Here is a 17,396-nt window from a genome sequence, read left to right as displayed (position 1 = left end):
TACCAGAGGTGTACTATAGAATGAGTACATATTCTTTTGAAAAGTATGCTGATAAAACATAAAAATCCCCCAGCTTTCATCTGAGAAAATGCCTGTATTCATAGCTTTTCACTGTATTTATTTATTCATTCTGGAGATTGAACCCAGGGGCATTCTACCTCTGAGTTACACCTTTAGCCCTATTTTAATTAATTAATTTGTGGCACTGGGGATTAAACCCAGGGGTGTTGTACCTCTAAGCTGTACCCCTATTAGCTCTTTTAAATTTTTGTTTAGAAATAGATTCTCACTAGGTTGCTGAGAGCTTTGCTACATTGCTGAGCCTGTCCTCAAACCTTTGATCCTCCTGTCTCAGCCTCTCAAGTACAGGGCTACAGGCGTGTGCCACCACACTCCGCTACTGATTTTTAATTTAAATTTTCAGTGTATAGAAGTTTCTTCTGTTAAAGTATAATTGTGTTTTTCGATTCCTTTTTGTTCTCTAACCACCTTTTTTTCCTTTTTTTTGTTAGCTGTTTTTCTGGAGCCCTTTCTTCCTACATGTGCACACCTTGTTTTCTGTAGGCACATGTGCATGGAAGCACACACGCACACATACCACATACACTCCATGCCCTGTATGGCTAGCATGCCCTTATGACCCGCTGTCTCTCTCCCTTTGGTTTCAGACAAGTATCTCCCTGTCTCAGCTTTCTGTCTTCCATTTAAACTATGTATCTCACTCCCCAGATTTTTTGCCTTATGACTTTTTAGACTTTCAATTCTTTCATTCCTTTGACCCCAGAGACTGAGTCATCTGCAGTAGGTCCTGAACAACTTCTAAGTCCCCCCTTTATAACATACTTTTATAAAATACAGAACTCCGTTTTACCATGGGAATGACAACTAAATTACAAAATTTGATGGTGATAGGAAGCGATGACTATCTTCAAAGAGATTATGTTTGGAGTATGAGAATTTGACTCAACTTCAAGTATGTTTGGTATCCTAGGGAGGAGATAGGTAGGAGGCAGATCAATAGCTGATAAGATTTTCAACTGTAATGGGCCCTAGGCATACTCCAACACTAGTCTCATTCTTATTTTCTTTATCCAATCCTCTTCTCTCATGAGTATTGTTTAGTTCAGTAGTGCTCTGTGTTTTTGATAGTTAAATCTTATTTTATTTAGAATTCCAATTTGAGCAGAATCAGTGTTTGAGATCAAGTAGATAACACTGGCCATTCATATCTTTTTTTTGTGTGGTATTGGGAATTGGACTCGGGTGTTCTGCCTCCGAGCTACACTGTTAGCCCTAATTTATTTTTTTATCTGGAAACAGGGTCTCTCTAAATTTCTGAAAGCTTCACGAAGTTGCTGAGACTGGCTTTGAACCTGGATCCTCCTGTCTCAGCCTCCTAGATACTGGGATTACAGGCATGCATCACCATGCCTGGCTTCGTGCATCACCATGCCTGGCTTCATGCATCATTTACCGAAGACATCTTAGGAAATAAGTAATGAATGCTCCACAGAATTACTCATAGAAACAAGGGGTGATGTTCAGAATTGTTCACAGGTGGTATGACAGGGACAGACTCAATCAGAAGGAGTCCTTGCAGTGTCAGGACTTAATGTCCTGAGAAAACTGGTGAGTCCCAAGAAAATGGGCAGGATGGAGGCTGTTGCATTTGCAGAGCTCAGGGCAATAACTTCTATTAAGCTGTTCAGAAGTATTTCACAGCCATCGCAGCCCTGTCACTAGCTCCTGGCTGAGTGCTCCCCGAATGCAGTGAGGTTCATTGTGCCCAAATTTAATAGCTTGGACCTTGTCTCTCTGGAAGAAAGGCCAACTTGCATGAAAAAAATTATATTGCAGTTGTTTGCTATTTTACAAGATGATCATGTCCAATACTTTCTCAACCTTATCAATGTGAATTTGTTTTTTGGTTTTTTGGTTTGTTTGTTTGTTTGTTTTTTTTTTTTTGGTGGTACTGGGGATGGAACCCAGGGGCTTTTTACCTCCGGGCTACACTCCTAGACCTATTTTATATTTTATTTGGAAACAGGGTCTCTTAAACCAGCTGAGGCTGGCTTCAAACCTGCGCGATCCTCCTGTCTCCACCTCCCAAGCGCACGGATTACAAGCGTGCGCCACCACGCCCGGCTGTGAATTTGTTTTTTTTTAAAAAGTGTGACCTCTAAAAAACATCTACTGCATTTAAATTCACCTCATCCTACTTTAGACTACATTTGACCAGAGGTACCGATTGGGAAAGAAGGTGTACACATCCCCAGTATGCTGAGGGATTCATTCTGGCAGCTGCTCCCACCTGTGAGGACTTTAATGATGTTCCCCCAGCTTTTCTAAGAGGCTCAGGCTGTTCCCTTGGCACAAAATTTCCTCAAGGTGAAGAAGAGTGCCACCCCCCACTGTGCATACAGCTCTAGCTCTTCTGGGACTCTGCCTGCTTCCATTTCTGACACAGGAATGTCAGATTCCAAGGAGGCCTCTGCAGTACATTCCAGGATCTTTCAGGCCAGCACTTCAACCTTTCCACGCCATGGGGCATCTTTGGTCATCTGCTGAAAACCATGGACCACTTTTCAGAACAAGGGTTTTAGATATACAAAATAAAACACATGGGTTTACAAAGAAAACAAATTGTGCTGAAATACAGTTAATGAAATGTTTAAAAACTGTGTGCTATTACCAGGCATGGTGGTGCACACCTGTAATTTCAGTACTTGGGAGGCTAAGACAGGAGCCAGGTTCGAGGACAGCCTCAGCAATATAGTAAGACTTTCAGCAACCTAGCAAGACCCTGTTTCAAAAAAATAAAAACAAGCCGGGCGTGGTGGTGCACACTTGTAATCCCAGAACTTGTAGTTGAGAGGTAGAATGCCTCTTGGTTTCATTCCCAGTACCTGCCGAAATAAATAATTAAATAAATAAAATATCAGTAAAGAAGCTTATACATTTTAATAGCACACTCTTTTTTGGGGGGTACTGGGGGAACTCAGGAATGCTCTACCACTGAGCTACACCTCCAGCCATTTTTTTTTTTTTTTTTTTTTTTTTTTTGGTATGTGGTACTGGGGATTGAAACCAGGGGCATTCTACCTTCAAGCTAAACTCCCAGCCCTATTTTTTAATTTTTTAATTTTGAAACAGGGTGTCACTAAGTTGCAGAGGACATCACCAAGTAACTGAGGTTAGCTGTGAACCTGTGATCCTCCTGTTTGAGCCTCCCAAGTACTGGAATTACAAGCATGTGTCACCACGCCCAGCTTATTTTTTGACATAGTATACAAGGTCTAGCTTAGGGTCCTATGGGGGTCCTAAGAACTACTGTAACTCGAGATATTTGCAACAACTGTGTGTAATGTCATGTACAAATCTCCTGTTTTCAACTGGTGACTAAGTCATTGATCCTTCTCCTGTCAACTAGATATGTTGCCTACATTCATAATGGAAGGAAATGCCAAGTGGCAGTTAGAGGCAAGTGAAAATTAAAAAGTAATCTTTTTTCTCATCCAAGTTCAAAATAGTGCTCTCACCCCTAGTTTTTAACCTTGTAGAATAAGTTGCCCTAATATTGCCCCATAGAGAGGCCCCCTGACTAGCAGCGGGGTGAGGGGAGCCCCCAATGAAGTCATTCTTTCCTGCAGAGGGGCTTCTTCCCTACATCAGAACTCCTGAGGTGACTTTCCCCACAAGCTCTTCTTGTCACCTGGGCACAGATCCTTGGGAGATCATGGGCAAGACTTAAACTTCGCTTTTTTCTCATCTGCAGAAAGAAAACACCCACCTCCCAGGATGGTTAGGACTAAATGAGGAAACGAACGGCTGCTTTGTAAATTGTCCAGCACTATTAAAGGGTGTGTCCTAACAGCATTTTCGACGGTTAGGTGTTTGAGGAGCCCAAAGGCATGCAACTCCAGCTCCCAAGAGTTGGGCACGCGTCAAACACTTCATAAACCCTTCTAGAATGAATGGCTGTAGTATGCTTTTGCACGTGGACTCGGAGCTGCCGGAGAGGCTGCTAGGGGAGGTGAGGCGCGCTATCGGCTGCGCCTTTTTTTGCTGACAGTAAGTTGAGCGTCCCTGCAGCTCCAGGGCCCTGCAGGCTCCGCCGCGCCGGGGCGGGGTGCGGCTCGCGGCTTCCGGGCAGGTGAGGGCCGCGGGCGGCGGGGCGGGGCGGGGCGGGGCGGCGGGAAGGTGCCGGCGGGGGCGGGGCCACGCGGGGGGCGGGGCCGGCCGGCGCTCGTCACTCCATAAAACGCCTGCGAGTCTCCAGAGAACAACGGGCTCATTGAGCGGCGGGGCGCTGCGGGCGACGGGAGCGCGGGGCGGAGAGCGCGGCCCGTCCCGGGGGTGGCGCCGGGCGCAGCGGCCAGAGCAGGCGGAGGTGGCCGCGGCCGCGCGGCAGGCAGCCAGCCTCGGACCCGGCCCGGAGCGCCCGGCGGCCCGCAGGTCCCGCCCATGGCGGCCGCCCGGCAGCTGTGCCTGCTCTACCTGTCGGCGGGGCTCCTGCCCCGGCTCGGCGCAGCCTTCAACTTGGACACCAGCGAGGACAATGTGATCCGGAAATCGGGGGACCCCGGCAGCCTCTTCGGCTTCTCGCTGGCCATGCACTGGCAGCTGCAGCCCGAGGACAAGCGGCTGTGAGTTCCCCGGCGCTCCCACCCCCACCGGGGCCGCGGCGGCGCGAGGAGGGCGAGGCGCGCGGTTCCCGCCCGCCCCAGCCCTGCCCTGCCCCGACCCGCGGCCGCCCCGGGAGGAGGCCCCGAGAGAGTTCAGTATCCCCCAAAGAAGTGCTCTGCTGGGTCTCCGTCCGGCATGTTCGTTGGGACCCCGGCAGGTGGCACGCTTCGCTGAGTTTCACATGGGGCTGGGGGTGGGATGTGAGGTCGCCGGACGCTGCAGTGGGGTTGCTGGGAGTGTCGTTCCAGGAAGATCCAGGCCCTTCCCAACCTCACGGGAGCCCCGTGTCCTCGCAGAAGTTCGAAAGCCACTTTCATCCTGGGTGCCCTGGGTGACTTTTTCCCTGCAGGGCGGTGCTCCTGTAGGCGATACTTTTACATGCTCCCCCTTGCCCCCTTAAGATGGAATTGACCAAGCACCTGTTCCCAGGGCTAAATCAACCCTAAGAAAATAAGTTTCTCCGAGTGGGTGTGCCTGGGCCCCCCGGCAAGTTTCCTAATCTTTCAGTGGCACCCGAGACCCCCTGCGCCCCTACCTTGGGCCGGCTCAGCTGAAGGGTTAAAGCAAAATGTCCTAGCTGAGCTGGGACTTAGCAAACAAGGTTTGGAAGTGACAACCCCCACCAGAGCTGCGTTCCTCGCTGGAGAAAGTGGAGACCGGAGCTCATTGCCTCTCCTTTTCTTTTAAAAGGAGAGGTTCCCACGTGAGAGCTAACTCTTTAGACTGAAGAGGGTATTTTGGAGCTTAGTGGCCTTAATCGGTGTGGGGCTGCGTTCTTGATCCATGGCACGGAAAAACAGACTGACGACAAAAGGTCCCTTCCCCACCCAGGCCTTTAGTTGAACCGAGGTCCTTCCAGGACCAACAGACCAGAGAAGACAGAGTGCAGCCACGGTAAAGAGACTTTCCTCTTTATGGAATTTTAGAGCTGGAGGAAACCTTGATTTCAGCAGTTAGCTTCCTTGGAATTGTGGCTGTTGCGTTTCCTTGAATCTTAAAGTCCGGTTTCCACACCACCCCCTAGGGACACCTGCTAGGTGAAGCAAAGAAATAGCTTGAGGAGGGGCCCCACAAGCCTGTGTCCTGACTTTGCAGGCTTGACCAGCTGCATATACTCTGCTGTCTTTCAGAAATAATTGTTAAGCTGTAACTCTGAAATGAAAGGTGATTTCTGCTGAGTTAATGGTTGATGTTCAGTGTCTCAGTACTTTGTGTAGCTGTGCCTGCAGGCCACATGGAGTTGAACTTGTTAGTACAGAAGGGATTGTGGGCCAGAGAGGGAAAGCCTTCCCCTTGGCATTCACTGCACCACAGGCCCACTGAGACATACTGTCCAAGCAGAGGTTGTGAAGAGAAAGTACTCGGGCAAGAAATGTTCTTGGGATGGAAATTTGCAAATGCCTTTAGCTAGGAATCTCCTGTCATGAAGTGAGCCGAATGCTTGCTCTAACTCGTCACTGCCACTGTGCTACTTGGGTATTAGAGCTGCTGCGGGCCTGCCCCAGATCAGAAGAAGCCTCTGACTGGGGCCTGGGGCCTTCTAGGTATGCTTTTCTTTAGAGTTGACCCAGGGAAGCAGCTGGTCAGACCCTGAGATGCGGAGAGGCCCACCTTAAAGAGACTGTTTTTCCCTAGAGCTCAGAGCAGGAACCACACTCTGGGGCTGTGGTTTGTGCCTAGTGCCATCCCTGCCCTTTGGTAAAGTATTCTAGCTCCAGCAGTAGCATTGATCTTCCCAGGATAACCAGAACATGTGGCCCATATCACATCTATCTATTGTCTTCTTTGACAGGAAAGGATGTGGGTGTAAATGACAAAGCCAGTGAGATTCAGACAGCTAGTCCTGTTTCCTAAACTCTGGAAAAGGTGAATGGGTGTATTTCAGGAAACTGGTGGGAGAGAGACCTGCACTTGGATTCCTTTTTGGCCGTTGTTTACTTTGCGCTTTAGTTTCTCTATCTGTAAAATAGAGCTATCACTGCTCAGTAAGATTGTTGTGAGGATTAAAAGAACACACAGAGCGCTAAATGCCTGCCTAGTGTGGGTATGCACTAAATGATAGATGCTAATGATAATAGATTAGAAAGCAGTAGGGATGTTCTTGCTGTGTGTCAGATGCTAAAGGTGTTCTAGACACTCTGTGCCTAAGACTGCCTAAGAGTAAAGCCAGAGGTTATTAGTGCTTGAGTAATTAATATCCTAAACTCTCAATTACATTCATGAAGCCTAAAGCAACTAGTTAGTCCTAATTAGACTAATACCAAAAATAAGTTTACTGAAAAGCAGCTTTGAGGCAGAAGTAAAATCTCATAGATGTGTGGGAACACCAGATAAATGCTTTATTATGGGAAACCCATAGATTTTGTGGTTTGAGTTTTCTACAATGCCATCTAATAAAAACATCTTTAATTCTACTTAAGATTTTTATATCAGGATAATACTGTCTGAGCTCAAGACCCCAAATAAATTGGATGTTCTGAAAGCTTTGTAAAACTTCATCCAGGTGTTCAAGCTGTGTGTTTTAGGTGGTCACAGAATGACTGAGGTCAAGGTCTGAGCGCCTTGAGATTTTTCATTTCTCTTAGGTAGTTACAATTGAGTCATCGTTAAAGGTAGAAGGTGTGTGGCAATGATGTGTATATACATCCTGTGAATCATTCCACAGCTTTTCTGAGAAGAGATGGAGCTGTATGTGGCCACAGGGCAGAACCTAGGAGGAGGAGGACAGGCTCTGTCAGTGATTCTGGATTGCTCCCAATCCTTACATTCTTCTTTGGAGACTATCTCTTTAAAATTTTCTTTTCTTTGTACTAGGGATTGAACCCAGGGGCATTCTACCTCCAAGCTATACCCCTAGTCCTTTTTACTTACTTATTTGGTACTTGGGGTTGAAACCAGGGATGTTCTGATTCTGAGCTGGATCCCCAGTCCTTTTATTTTATTTGAAACTGTCTCGCTAAGTTGCTTAGGCTGATCTCAAACCTGCAATCCTCCTGTCTTAGCCTCCCAAGTACTGAGATTACAGGTGTGTACCACCACACGCTGCTGGAGACTTTTTCTTTTGATCACCATTCTCTTCTAGAAGCTTTCCAGGCCCACTATCGTTACTTTTCTGACTCTACAATGTCCGTTCTTGGATTTACTCAGATTTGTGATGTTCTATCTTTTAAATTTGTTTTCTAATTTAGAGATAATGTTTTCTAACTGCCTCCCTTTACAGATAAAAAAAACTGAAGTTGAAAACTGTGAAATACATTGTAAGTCTCACAACTCCCTAAGCAAAATCTTAACAGAATCTGGATTTAAAATTGGTATTTCTACGCCGGGCGTGGTGGCGCACGCTTGTAATCCCCACGCTTGGGAGGCGGAGACAGGAGGATCGCGCTGGTTCGAAGCCAGCCTCGCTGGCTTAAGAGACTCTGTTTCCACATAAAAATATTAAAAAATAGGTCTGGGAGTGTAGCCCGTGGGAGTGTATCCCGGAGGTAGAAGGGCTTCCAGGAACCCCAGTACCACAAAAAAAAAAAAAAAAAAGAAAAGAAAAAAAAAATTGGTATTTCTAGCCGGGCATGGTGTCGCACACTTGTCATCCCAGCATTCAGGAGGCTGAGACAGGAGGATCACGGTTCACAGCCAGCCTCAGCTACTTAGTGAGGCCTTTTGCAACTCAATGAGACCTTGTTTCAAAATAAAGAATAAAAAATAGGGCTGGAGTGTAGCTTGGAAGTAGAACGCCCCTGGGTTCCATCTCCAGTACCGGAAAAAAAAATTATATTTCTGACTCATGCTCATGGTTTCTCTAAAAGAAAAAGCCAGAAGTGTCCTTCAGATCTGGAGAAATTGGCAAGCGTTTGAGTTTTGGAAATGTACTATATTGTGCTTGATTTATTAAACTGCTTTCCATATGGGTCAGGGCTATCTATTTAAATATTGGTGCTGAGACTTTTCCTATTGACCCTTATTCCAACTGGCCATAAGTTCTTCCTTCTGAAAAAGGCCAGTGAAGTGTGACCCGCTAGCCAGGCATCAGAGCTGTGCTCAGGATGTGTACCTGAGCACTTGCTTCCTTCCATTCATTCCTTCTGTCAGAGTGCCATGTGGCCCAGCGCCATCTTCCAGGACTTGCTGGTCACCTTGTGTCCCGAGAGTGGAAACAAAGCAGAAATGAGCAGGGAGACTGAGAGAAGATCTTAGGATTCTATAAGAAAGTGGAGATAGACAAATTTAATTTTAACACAGGCTGGTGTGAGGATTGTAGGTGTCAAAGTATAGTACAGATTGTCAGAAAAGTCAGGTTAAATGTTCATAGATTAACATTTTCTATGACAATTACTCTGCCTTCTTAGTTGTATGGACTACGTTAGAATAACGATATATTAAGATTTATTTATTTTTTTATAACTGGAGAGTGCTGGAACGATGGCACAAGGTTCTCTGAGGACCTTGGATCGACATCTTACTGTGACCAATGAGGTCACTGAATTCTGTGGCATTATTAAGAGGGACCATGGAGACAACAAAATACTATCAAATGCTTGGATGGCAAGGTCCCTGAAATGCTGATTAGTGCTGAGTCAGCCTACCTTAAGAATATAATCAAATCTCAAGAATCCATCGTACCCTGCAGCAATTTCTTCTTTTTCTGGATGTTGATAGCACATGTGTCTGACAGTTCTGATATTTGACTGGTATCCTGCATCTTCAGGGGATGATCTGATCTCTCCCAACTGGATTACAGGTTATGTGAAGACAGGAATCTTCTGCTCATTTTTTTGCATGATAGCACCTAGCATGTGCCTTGAAGATACAATGGACTCATATCATACACTCAGTTTAACTTGGGGAATTAACTCTTCCTTGCTGAGGGTAGTGGGAGTAGAGAAGGTTCTTGTTTTTCCCTGCTCAGGCCTTGATGTCTGTGGTCCCTAGGGAAGAAGAAGCTGTAGAAAACAAAAAAGTAATTCTTTTAAGTTTAAGCACCCAGGTCCTGGCTTAAGGCTTTTCATAAGTAATTTTTAATTATACTTGGCTTTTGCCCTAGAGGCAGACTTTAGAACTTAACCCCAGAAAAAACAGGTTGACCTGCACTGCAGTGAGTGCTCAGGATTTGCTGCGTTGGTTGGTTGTTATTAGAGTCTTGCTAGAGAGGCATGGCTGTAGAATAGAGCTCTTGAAAGCAACTCAGCAGTGATGTGTGTTCCGATAGGACTAAGCACATGAGGGTTCTTGTAAGCTGTAGTGGAAGGGTTGGTCAGATTCTGAGCTCAGCCCAGATCTATTCCATAAGTGTGGTCCAAGATCTACTCTTACAGCTTTTGGGGCTTGAGCTAGAGGAGCAGAAGGCAGCACATGGTGTAGTAGATAAGAATTGAGCCCAGAACCAGCTGGAATCAAATTTGCTTTGCCATTTGCTTGCTGTGGCATTGTGCAGAATGCCCCTCTGTGCCTCCTCTCCTCAGTTGTAAGGCAAGGATACCTTGCCTGAGATGAGTTCTGGAACAGAGGGGGTATTTAAGTAAATGTGGACACTGAGGCTATAAGAGGTGAAGTGGCCATGGGGTGTTGGGCAGAGTCAGTCTTAATCTGTACAATGTGGATTCTTCCTTCTTTGGGATTTGATTTTGATAATGTTTTAGTGTACATTTTTCCATTCTTCCATTCATCAGTTCATGTATGTTGGAAAGTATGTCTCAGAAGAAGCATGCCTGGTAGCCTTTTGTAACTGCCAAGCAGTAAATCCCAGTGAGGTTTTGTCATTCAGAGGAGATGAATTGACAAGTGGGCCAGCATCATGAGGCCCTGGGATGGATAGTGAGTGCATGGTGTACCCTTGCGGGGTGGGTTGGGCAGTGACGGGGTGGACTTGTTGGTGAGGATACCAGCTGTCTGGTTTCCAGGACTTCTCAGACCTCTGACTCTGGAAGCACCTCCACATTCCCATCCTTAAGAGGCTGGGTCATTTGCACTCTGCTCAGGGCAGGGTTGATGATTTATTTTTCTTAGTTCTTTATTTGGCATTATTGTATGGTAGGAAGGAGCTTGCATGGGAGTGAATTTCACCGTTGACACAAACCTGCCTAAGGTTGGGAGATAAATGGTCAAAGTGTGAAAGTAGTGTTTTACGAGCAGATTTATTTGTTAAGCCAGAATTTAGAATTGCAAACAGTGATCTTTTGGAACTAAATTTATAAGCTGGAGACTTCCGGGAAGATGGCGACCGAGAAAAGCGGGGCTTAAGAGTCCCGCTAACAACCAATCTCCATTACCACAAAAAGAGCGCCTTTCATAGCCAGAAAACACCATCACCAGAAAAACAAAAAAACCACCAGGCTCCAGAGAGAAAGCGGACTGAGAACAGAGCTCAGGGCCACAGAGGAGACACACGCGCCCGAGGACGCGGCAGCAGCGCCATACTGCCGGCGGCAGCGGCGAACTCAGCGGACGGCTACAGCAAGCCGAGGTGAGCCGATGCGGAACAGCCAGGCGGGATCTTTCGGCGCAGACAGCATTTAAAGCTCCCAGTGGCTGAGCTCAGCACACGCTGCAGGGATTCAGAGTGGAAATCAAAACCAGAGAAGAAAAAATACGCCAGCCTCATGGCCGAGGGCGTGGCAGAGGCGCCATATTGCCACCGGCGGCGGCAGCAGCAGTGAATTCACCGAGTCCAGTACAGCTACATCTGCGTACTCAAGAACAGTGAGTCAAATTGCGGGCCACAGAGGAGAAATCCCAGTACTGTAATCCCTGGGACTTGACCCAGTGGGGGAGTGGTGATGGCAGAGATATCACACCATAGGAGAACGTGCAACCTGGCACCCCCCACAGTCTAAAGCAGCCTCTATCGACTCCCTGGGTCGGAGACTCTGTGATACAACCCAGTAAAGGAGTAGTAGGGTCTGAGATAATACAGACTCGAGATCCAGAGCACCTTAAGTGAAGCCATAGTGACTCAAGGGAAGAACCCAGAGAAGGCACAAACCTCCGAAATCATGGGAAAGAGGAATAACACTGGAGTAATGAATGTGCACAACCCCACAACATCAGAACCTGATAAAACAGAAAATCAGAGATTTCTAGAAGATCAAATCAGGAAAATAACTGTAGAAATAATAGAGGTGCTTCGAAAAGAACTCAGAGAGAGCCAAAAAGAGATAAAGGATGCAATTAATGAAGTAAAGGCCTCAATTCAAAGCACAAACAACCGATTAGACCACATGGAGAACAGAATCTCGCTCTTAGAAGATGAGCAATCCAAAAATGAATGCATAGTTTCTAATCTAGAAAAAGATATCCAACAGCAGGAATCTGACATTGAAGAAATATGGGCCCATCTTAAGAGAGCTAACCTAAGAATAATTGGAATAGAGGAGGGAAAAGAAAGTGATACCAAAGGGATCAACAATCTCTTCAAGGAAGTAATAGCAGAAAATTTTCCAAATATAGAGCAAGAGGTTGATACACAGATCCAGGAAACTTATAGAACTCCCTTTAGACAGGATCCGAGAAGAGGATCCCCACGCCATATAATTGTCAAAATGACCAATGTGGAAGCCAAGCAGAGAATCTTAAAGGCAACAAAAACAAAGGGCCAAGTGACATTCAGAGGCAAACCAATTAGAATCACTCCAGACTTCCCAAACCAAGTCATGAGAGCCAGAAGGGCTTGGAGTAACATATTCCAAACTCTGAAAGAAAACAACTTCCAGCCAAAAATTTCCTATCCAGCAAAACTTTCTATCAAAGTAGATGGAGAAATAAGAAGCTTCCATGACAAACAGAAACTGAAGGAATTTATGTCTTCAAAACCAGCACTAGAGAAAATACTCAAAGAGATTAACTACAAAGAAGAAATAGGTAACACTCACCAGAACCAGAGAAACAAGAGTTTCCATCCAACAGACAACTAAGATTGGTTATCTGTGGAGATTCATTATTTATGTTAGTCTTTTACCTATCTCTAAATTGTATTGTTTGCCTTTATTGTTGTTAATTTTTAGGATTTCTAGTTGGAATATTAATATACCTTCAGATATAGCATTTGGAAATATTTTATCCAATTCTATTAGTAACTTTTAACTCTGTTTACATTGTCTTTGGATATACAATATTTTCTTTTATTTTTTAGGGAGTTTGTATATTCTTCTGTTGCCTGTGCCATTGAAATCATATCCAAGAAATCACTGCCAATTTCAATGTTGTGAGGTTTTATGACCCAGATTTTCTCCTAAAAGTTTATAGTCTTAAGATTTATATTTAGGTATTTTATCTAGTTTGAGTTAATACTTATATGTGGGATTAGGTAAGGGTCCAATTTTATTCTTTTCCATGTAATTATTATTTTTCAACAATATTTAGTTAAAAGATTATTATTTCCACCACCAAATCTTCGTGGAAACCTTGTCAAAAATAACTTGACAATATAGGGAAGAAGTTAGCTCTAGGCTTGTATTTAACTCCAATGGTCTATATATCTGCCTTTAGAACAGTACTACACTGTTTCAATTATTGTAGCTTTATATGGTTTGAAATCAGAAAATATACATCTTCTAGCTTTGTTTTTGCTTCGAGATTGTTTTGGGTATCTAGAGTCCATATTCCATATCAGGATAGATTTTTTTCTGAAAAATAAATATATGATAGTTTCACCTAAAAAAAAGAAAAAAATATTCTCTGGTAAGAAAGAAAGCAAAAAGAAATATTGAAATGTTATCTTTAAGTCATCAAAAGCTTGGTATCAGACAAATGAAACTGTTATGTGAGATTATCATTTTTAGTTTTGGATAAATTGCTATAATACTAGATGTCAACCACTAAGCCAAGCATGGGAGGGAGGGATGGGGAGAGAATGGGGTGGGGATCGGGTGGGGGCTGACTGGGCGATGTGTGCATGTATGTCTACAAAAGTTTGTATCCCACTATGATGTATGAATACAGTGCACCAATAAAATAAAATTAAAAAAAAATAAATTTATAAGCTGGTTATTAATTTGTCCCAGAGTTGGGCAGGTAGATGGACGCTTTACCAGACTTGGTTCCCATAGCCTAGTAACAGAATGAAATGGTCACCGTCTAACCCATTACTGTCTGGCTTTTCGGTTTAGACAAATAAGACAAGACAGTTCCAAGTGATCACACTGACCCGAGGCTGGCCTGGCCGTAGAACACCACACTGCACAGGCCAATGCAGGAGCAGACCCTCCCCACCTCACCCTCATGTTGGGTTCCAGTGTTGGCTGCTGCTGTCACTTCATCAAAGCCCAAATGGGTAAAAAGATAGGCAGAAAACCTTTAAGTCATTAAGACTGATAAAATGGTAAAAACAGGCTGTTCTGAATTTGGAGGATGAGAAAGAAGTGCCACAGAAGGAAAAATAAATGACATGGAGCCACAAGCGTCTTCTTGATATTTATTTGCCAACCAGCTGTATTCTGCATGTCATACAATCTGAAGCTTACTTTTTGGGGAAAAGTCATGTCAGATCCAGTATAAGAAAAACCTTTTAGTGAAATATGCTTCCTAAGCCTACAAGTATAGAAACAAAAACAAACATTGGAATAATGTGAAAGGGGCACATCAGTCTTAATACAAAGAATAAACAAAGCATAGGGTAATGCCTGTTTGCTCCAGATCTGTTTGCTTAGCTTGGTGATACCAGGGTCACTATGGTTTCTTCATTTTGAAAAGCACATTCATTAGTAGTGAGGTTGTTTTAATTATGTACACCGGTGTCCAGCAAATAGAATAAACAACTCAGACCTGGGGGGAGGGAGAGGGTGTCACTGGAAATACCCTCTGTGTCTTTGCAGGTCTGAGACTCTTCTGTTTAGGATGTCCTGCTGTTGATCAAGGATCAGTCTCCTGTTGTCCTGACAAAGCATTGGGATATAAAGTTAACTAAAGGATTCTAATAATCCCAATCAATTGATTTGCATCCAAAACAACTGTTCTGGGTATGGGGGACTGCTGGCAGCTCAGCATGTGGGTCTCTGTTCGTTCTCAGCCTATTTCTGCTCATTCCTCTGTGGGATGATGACTGGACTTCCTAATGCAGTGTGGTTGCTAGTTTCTTTAGAACACAGGTCATTGAAACAGTAAAAGTAACCGAATGGAAATGTTTAGAATTCTCCAGGGATCTGGAGAGATTAGAGAAAAGAAAAGTACTTGGAATACCTGAATGTGAGCTGTGGAGAACCTGTGGATTGGACTTAAGGAATCCAGTTTTGCTGTGACAGATATACCAGTGTTTCCAAAAAAAGGGAAAGTTTAAAGAGGCTCAGATGTGATCAGGTGGATGTGATTCTAGGAAAACAGTATTATCTGCCACCGAGGCTTTGTGGCAACTAGTGACACTAAGCCCAGATGCTAACTTGAGACAGCTTGGGAAAAAGTTGAGAGCTGACTTTAATATCAGTGTGTTAGTCACCTTCCTGTCACTGTGACAGAATACCTGAGAAAATTAATTTAAAAGAAGGAAGGAGCCAGTTATGTGATACACACTTGGAGTCCCAGTACTTGGGAGGTTTGCCATCACCTCAGCAACTTAGGCCATCTGCAACTGAGTGAGACCCTGTTTCAAAATAAAAAAATAAACTAGGGCTGGGGGTGTAGCCCAGAGGTAGAATGCCTTGTATTCCATCCCCAGTACCACCAAAATAAAAAGGAAGGGGTTAATTTGATTCATGGTTTCAGACCGTGGTTACTTGGCTTTGTTTTAGGCTTGTGGTGAGGCAGAACACATGGCAAGGAGCACATGGTGAAGCAAAGCTGTCATCTCATAGTGGCCAGGAAGCAGAGAGAGAGGCGGCTGGGGCCCCAGTCTCCCCTTCAAGGGCACACCTACAGTGACCTAACGTCCTTCTACTAGGCCCCACCTCTTAAACGTTCCACAGCCTTCCAATAGCTCCATAGACTGGCAACCAAGCGTTTAGCATATGGGCCTTTGTGGGACATTTATGATCCACATCATGATAATCAGGGCCTTCAAGAGGTTCAAGGAGAGGGGACCTAGGGAAGGATGAAGGAGAAGACTGCCCAAGTAGATGGTCCAAAGGTCAGGAGGGGACTTTAGGGATCAGAGAAGCATTTTAATTCTAGAACACTTTAAAGCTATTTTAATACTATATTAGATTAAGCCAGTAATCTAATAAGCAGATAAACCAGGTAATCTAATACTTGTGTTGTATTTAGAAAGGGTACAGGGCTGTACTGAGATAACTGAGAAAGGGAGGTAAAGGTTTGGCAAGGCATTCTAGGGACCCTTGCTCAGAGGGTGATCCTAGGAGGAGCTCTAAGAGACAGTGAGATTCCATTCCACCGAAAGCTTAGCAGCAGTCAGAAGCTTTTGGAGAATATTTTTCAGTGTCTGTATGAGCTCATAATTTCTTTGTGCATATAGGTTTATTTATATTTGCTTTCTATTTCCATCTAAAAGACATAGGAAATTTTATCTTTATTTGAGCATGAGAAAAAAAAATGATGTGTTCGGACGGAATGTGCTCCGGACTTGGCAGAGAAACCATGGCCAGCCCAGCTTGTTTGGGTCTTTCTATAGAAATCATTCAACAGATGCCCACGCGTATGTGCTAGAGGTACAGCTGCACAGGGGCAGACAAACAGCAAGCAAAATAAATAGATATATTATTTTAGATGATATTAAATGATATGGAAGAAAAAAAAAGTAGAGAAAGTCAGTAGGAAGTGGCATTGGGCTAGGGAGTGGATGGCAATAGGAAGCCTTGGAAGAATCCAATGAGCAGGTAAAGCTGCAAGTGAACAGTATTCCTGGCATAACAGCTAGTGCAAAGGCACTAAGGCAGCAGCATGCTTAGGAAAAGCAAGGTAGTCTCACTGAAGGCCAACTGTATTGAACCTTATGGGTCATTTTATTCTTGGATGAGATGAGAAGCCATTGGTGGGTTTTGGAAAGAATATGACATGTTCTGACTTTGATTTTAAATGGGTTTTTTTTGGGGGTCTGGGGGTGGAACCCAGAGGCATTTGAACTCCCAGCTACTTTCCCCACCTAATTTTTTAAATTCTTTCTTTATTATGTATTTATTTATTTATTTATTTGGTGGTAACTGGGGATGGAACCCTTCTACCTCTGAGCTACACTCCCAGACCTATTTTTTATATTTTATTTGGAAACAGGGTCTCTTAAGCCAGCGAGGCTGGCTTTGAACCTGCGCGATCCTCTAGTCTCGGCCTCCCAAATGCTGGGATTACAAGCGTGCGCCACCACGCCCGGCTTAAATGGATTTAAATGGTTTCCTCTGACTTTGGTTTTAAATGATTTTCTCTGGCTGCTACATTGCTATATGAGTTGTAGTGACACTAGTTAGGAGGGCCTGCAGTAACAGATAAGAGATGATGGTTGGCACCAAGGTAGCAGCAGTGAAAATAGTAAGAAAGTGGTTGGATTGTGGCTATATTTTGGAAGTAGAGGCAGCGTGATTTCCTAGGGACCATAGGAGGTGAGAGGCCAAACTTAGAAAAGAATATGTCCAAGGTTTTTGCTTGAGTATCTGGAAGGATGAAATTGTATTCTTGTTTAGGGAGGGTAGTGAGAGTGATAGATTTTGGAAGAGAAGGCAGGGAATTTTCTTTAGACACATTAGGTTGGAGATATAGAGATGTGCAAGTGGACTTTATTGGTAGGTGGTTGAATGAATCTGAAGCTCAAGTGGAGAGGTTTGGACTGACAGTACAAA

The 17,396-nt window shown here is 44.4% G+C and overlaps 1 protein-coding gene across 5 annotated transcripts in view; it reads left to right on the top strand.

The window, feature by feature from the left end:
• Nucleotides 1–4,464: 4,464 nt before the first annotated feature.
• ITGA6 (integrin subunit alpha 6) overlaps nt 4,465–17,396 on the top strand; it is a gene marked incomplete at both ends in the record, with an annotated part of 89,938 nt that continues 77,006 nt past the window's right edge. For all 5 annotated transcript variants that reach the window (XM_080689202.1, XM_080689201.1, XM_080689200.1 and 2 more), the window contains one exon: nt 4,465–4,646. In XM_080689202.1, the coding sequence (XP_080545328.1) occupies nt 4,465–4,646 (182 nt within the window). The remainder of the gene's footprint in view (nt 4,647–17,396) is intronic.

The sequence above is a fragment of the Muscardinus avellanarius genome, assembly GCF_963383645.1.
Source record: "Muscardinus avellanarius genome assembly, chromosome: 2".
NCBI classification, from domain to species: Eukaryota; Metazoa; Chordata; class Mammalia; order Rodentia; family Gliridae; genus Muscardinus; species Muscardinus avellanarius.
Note: the sequence above shows the minus strand (reverse complement) of the source record. Positions and strands in the feature narration are given on the sequence as shown.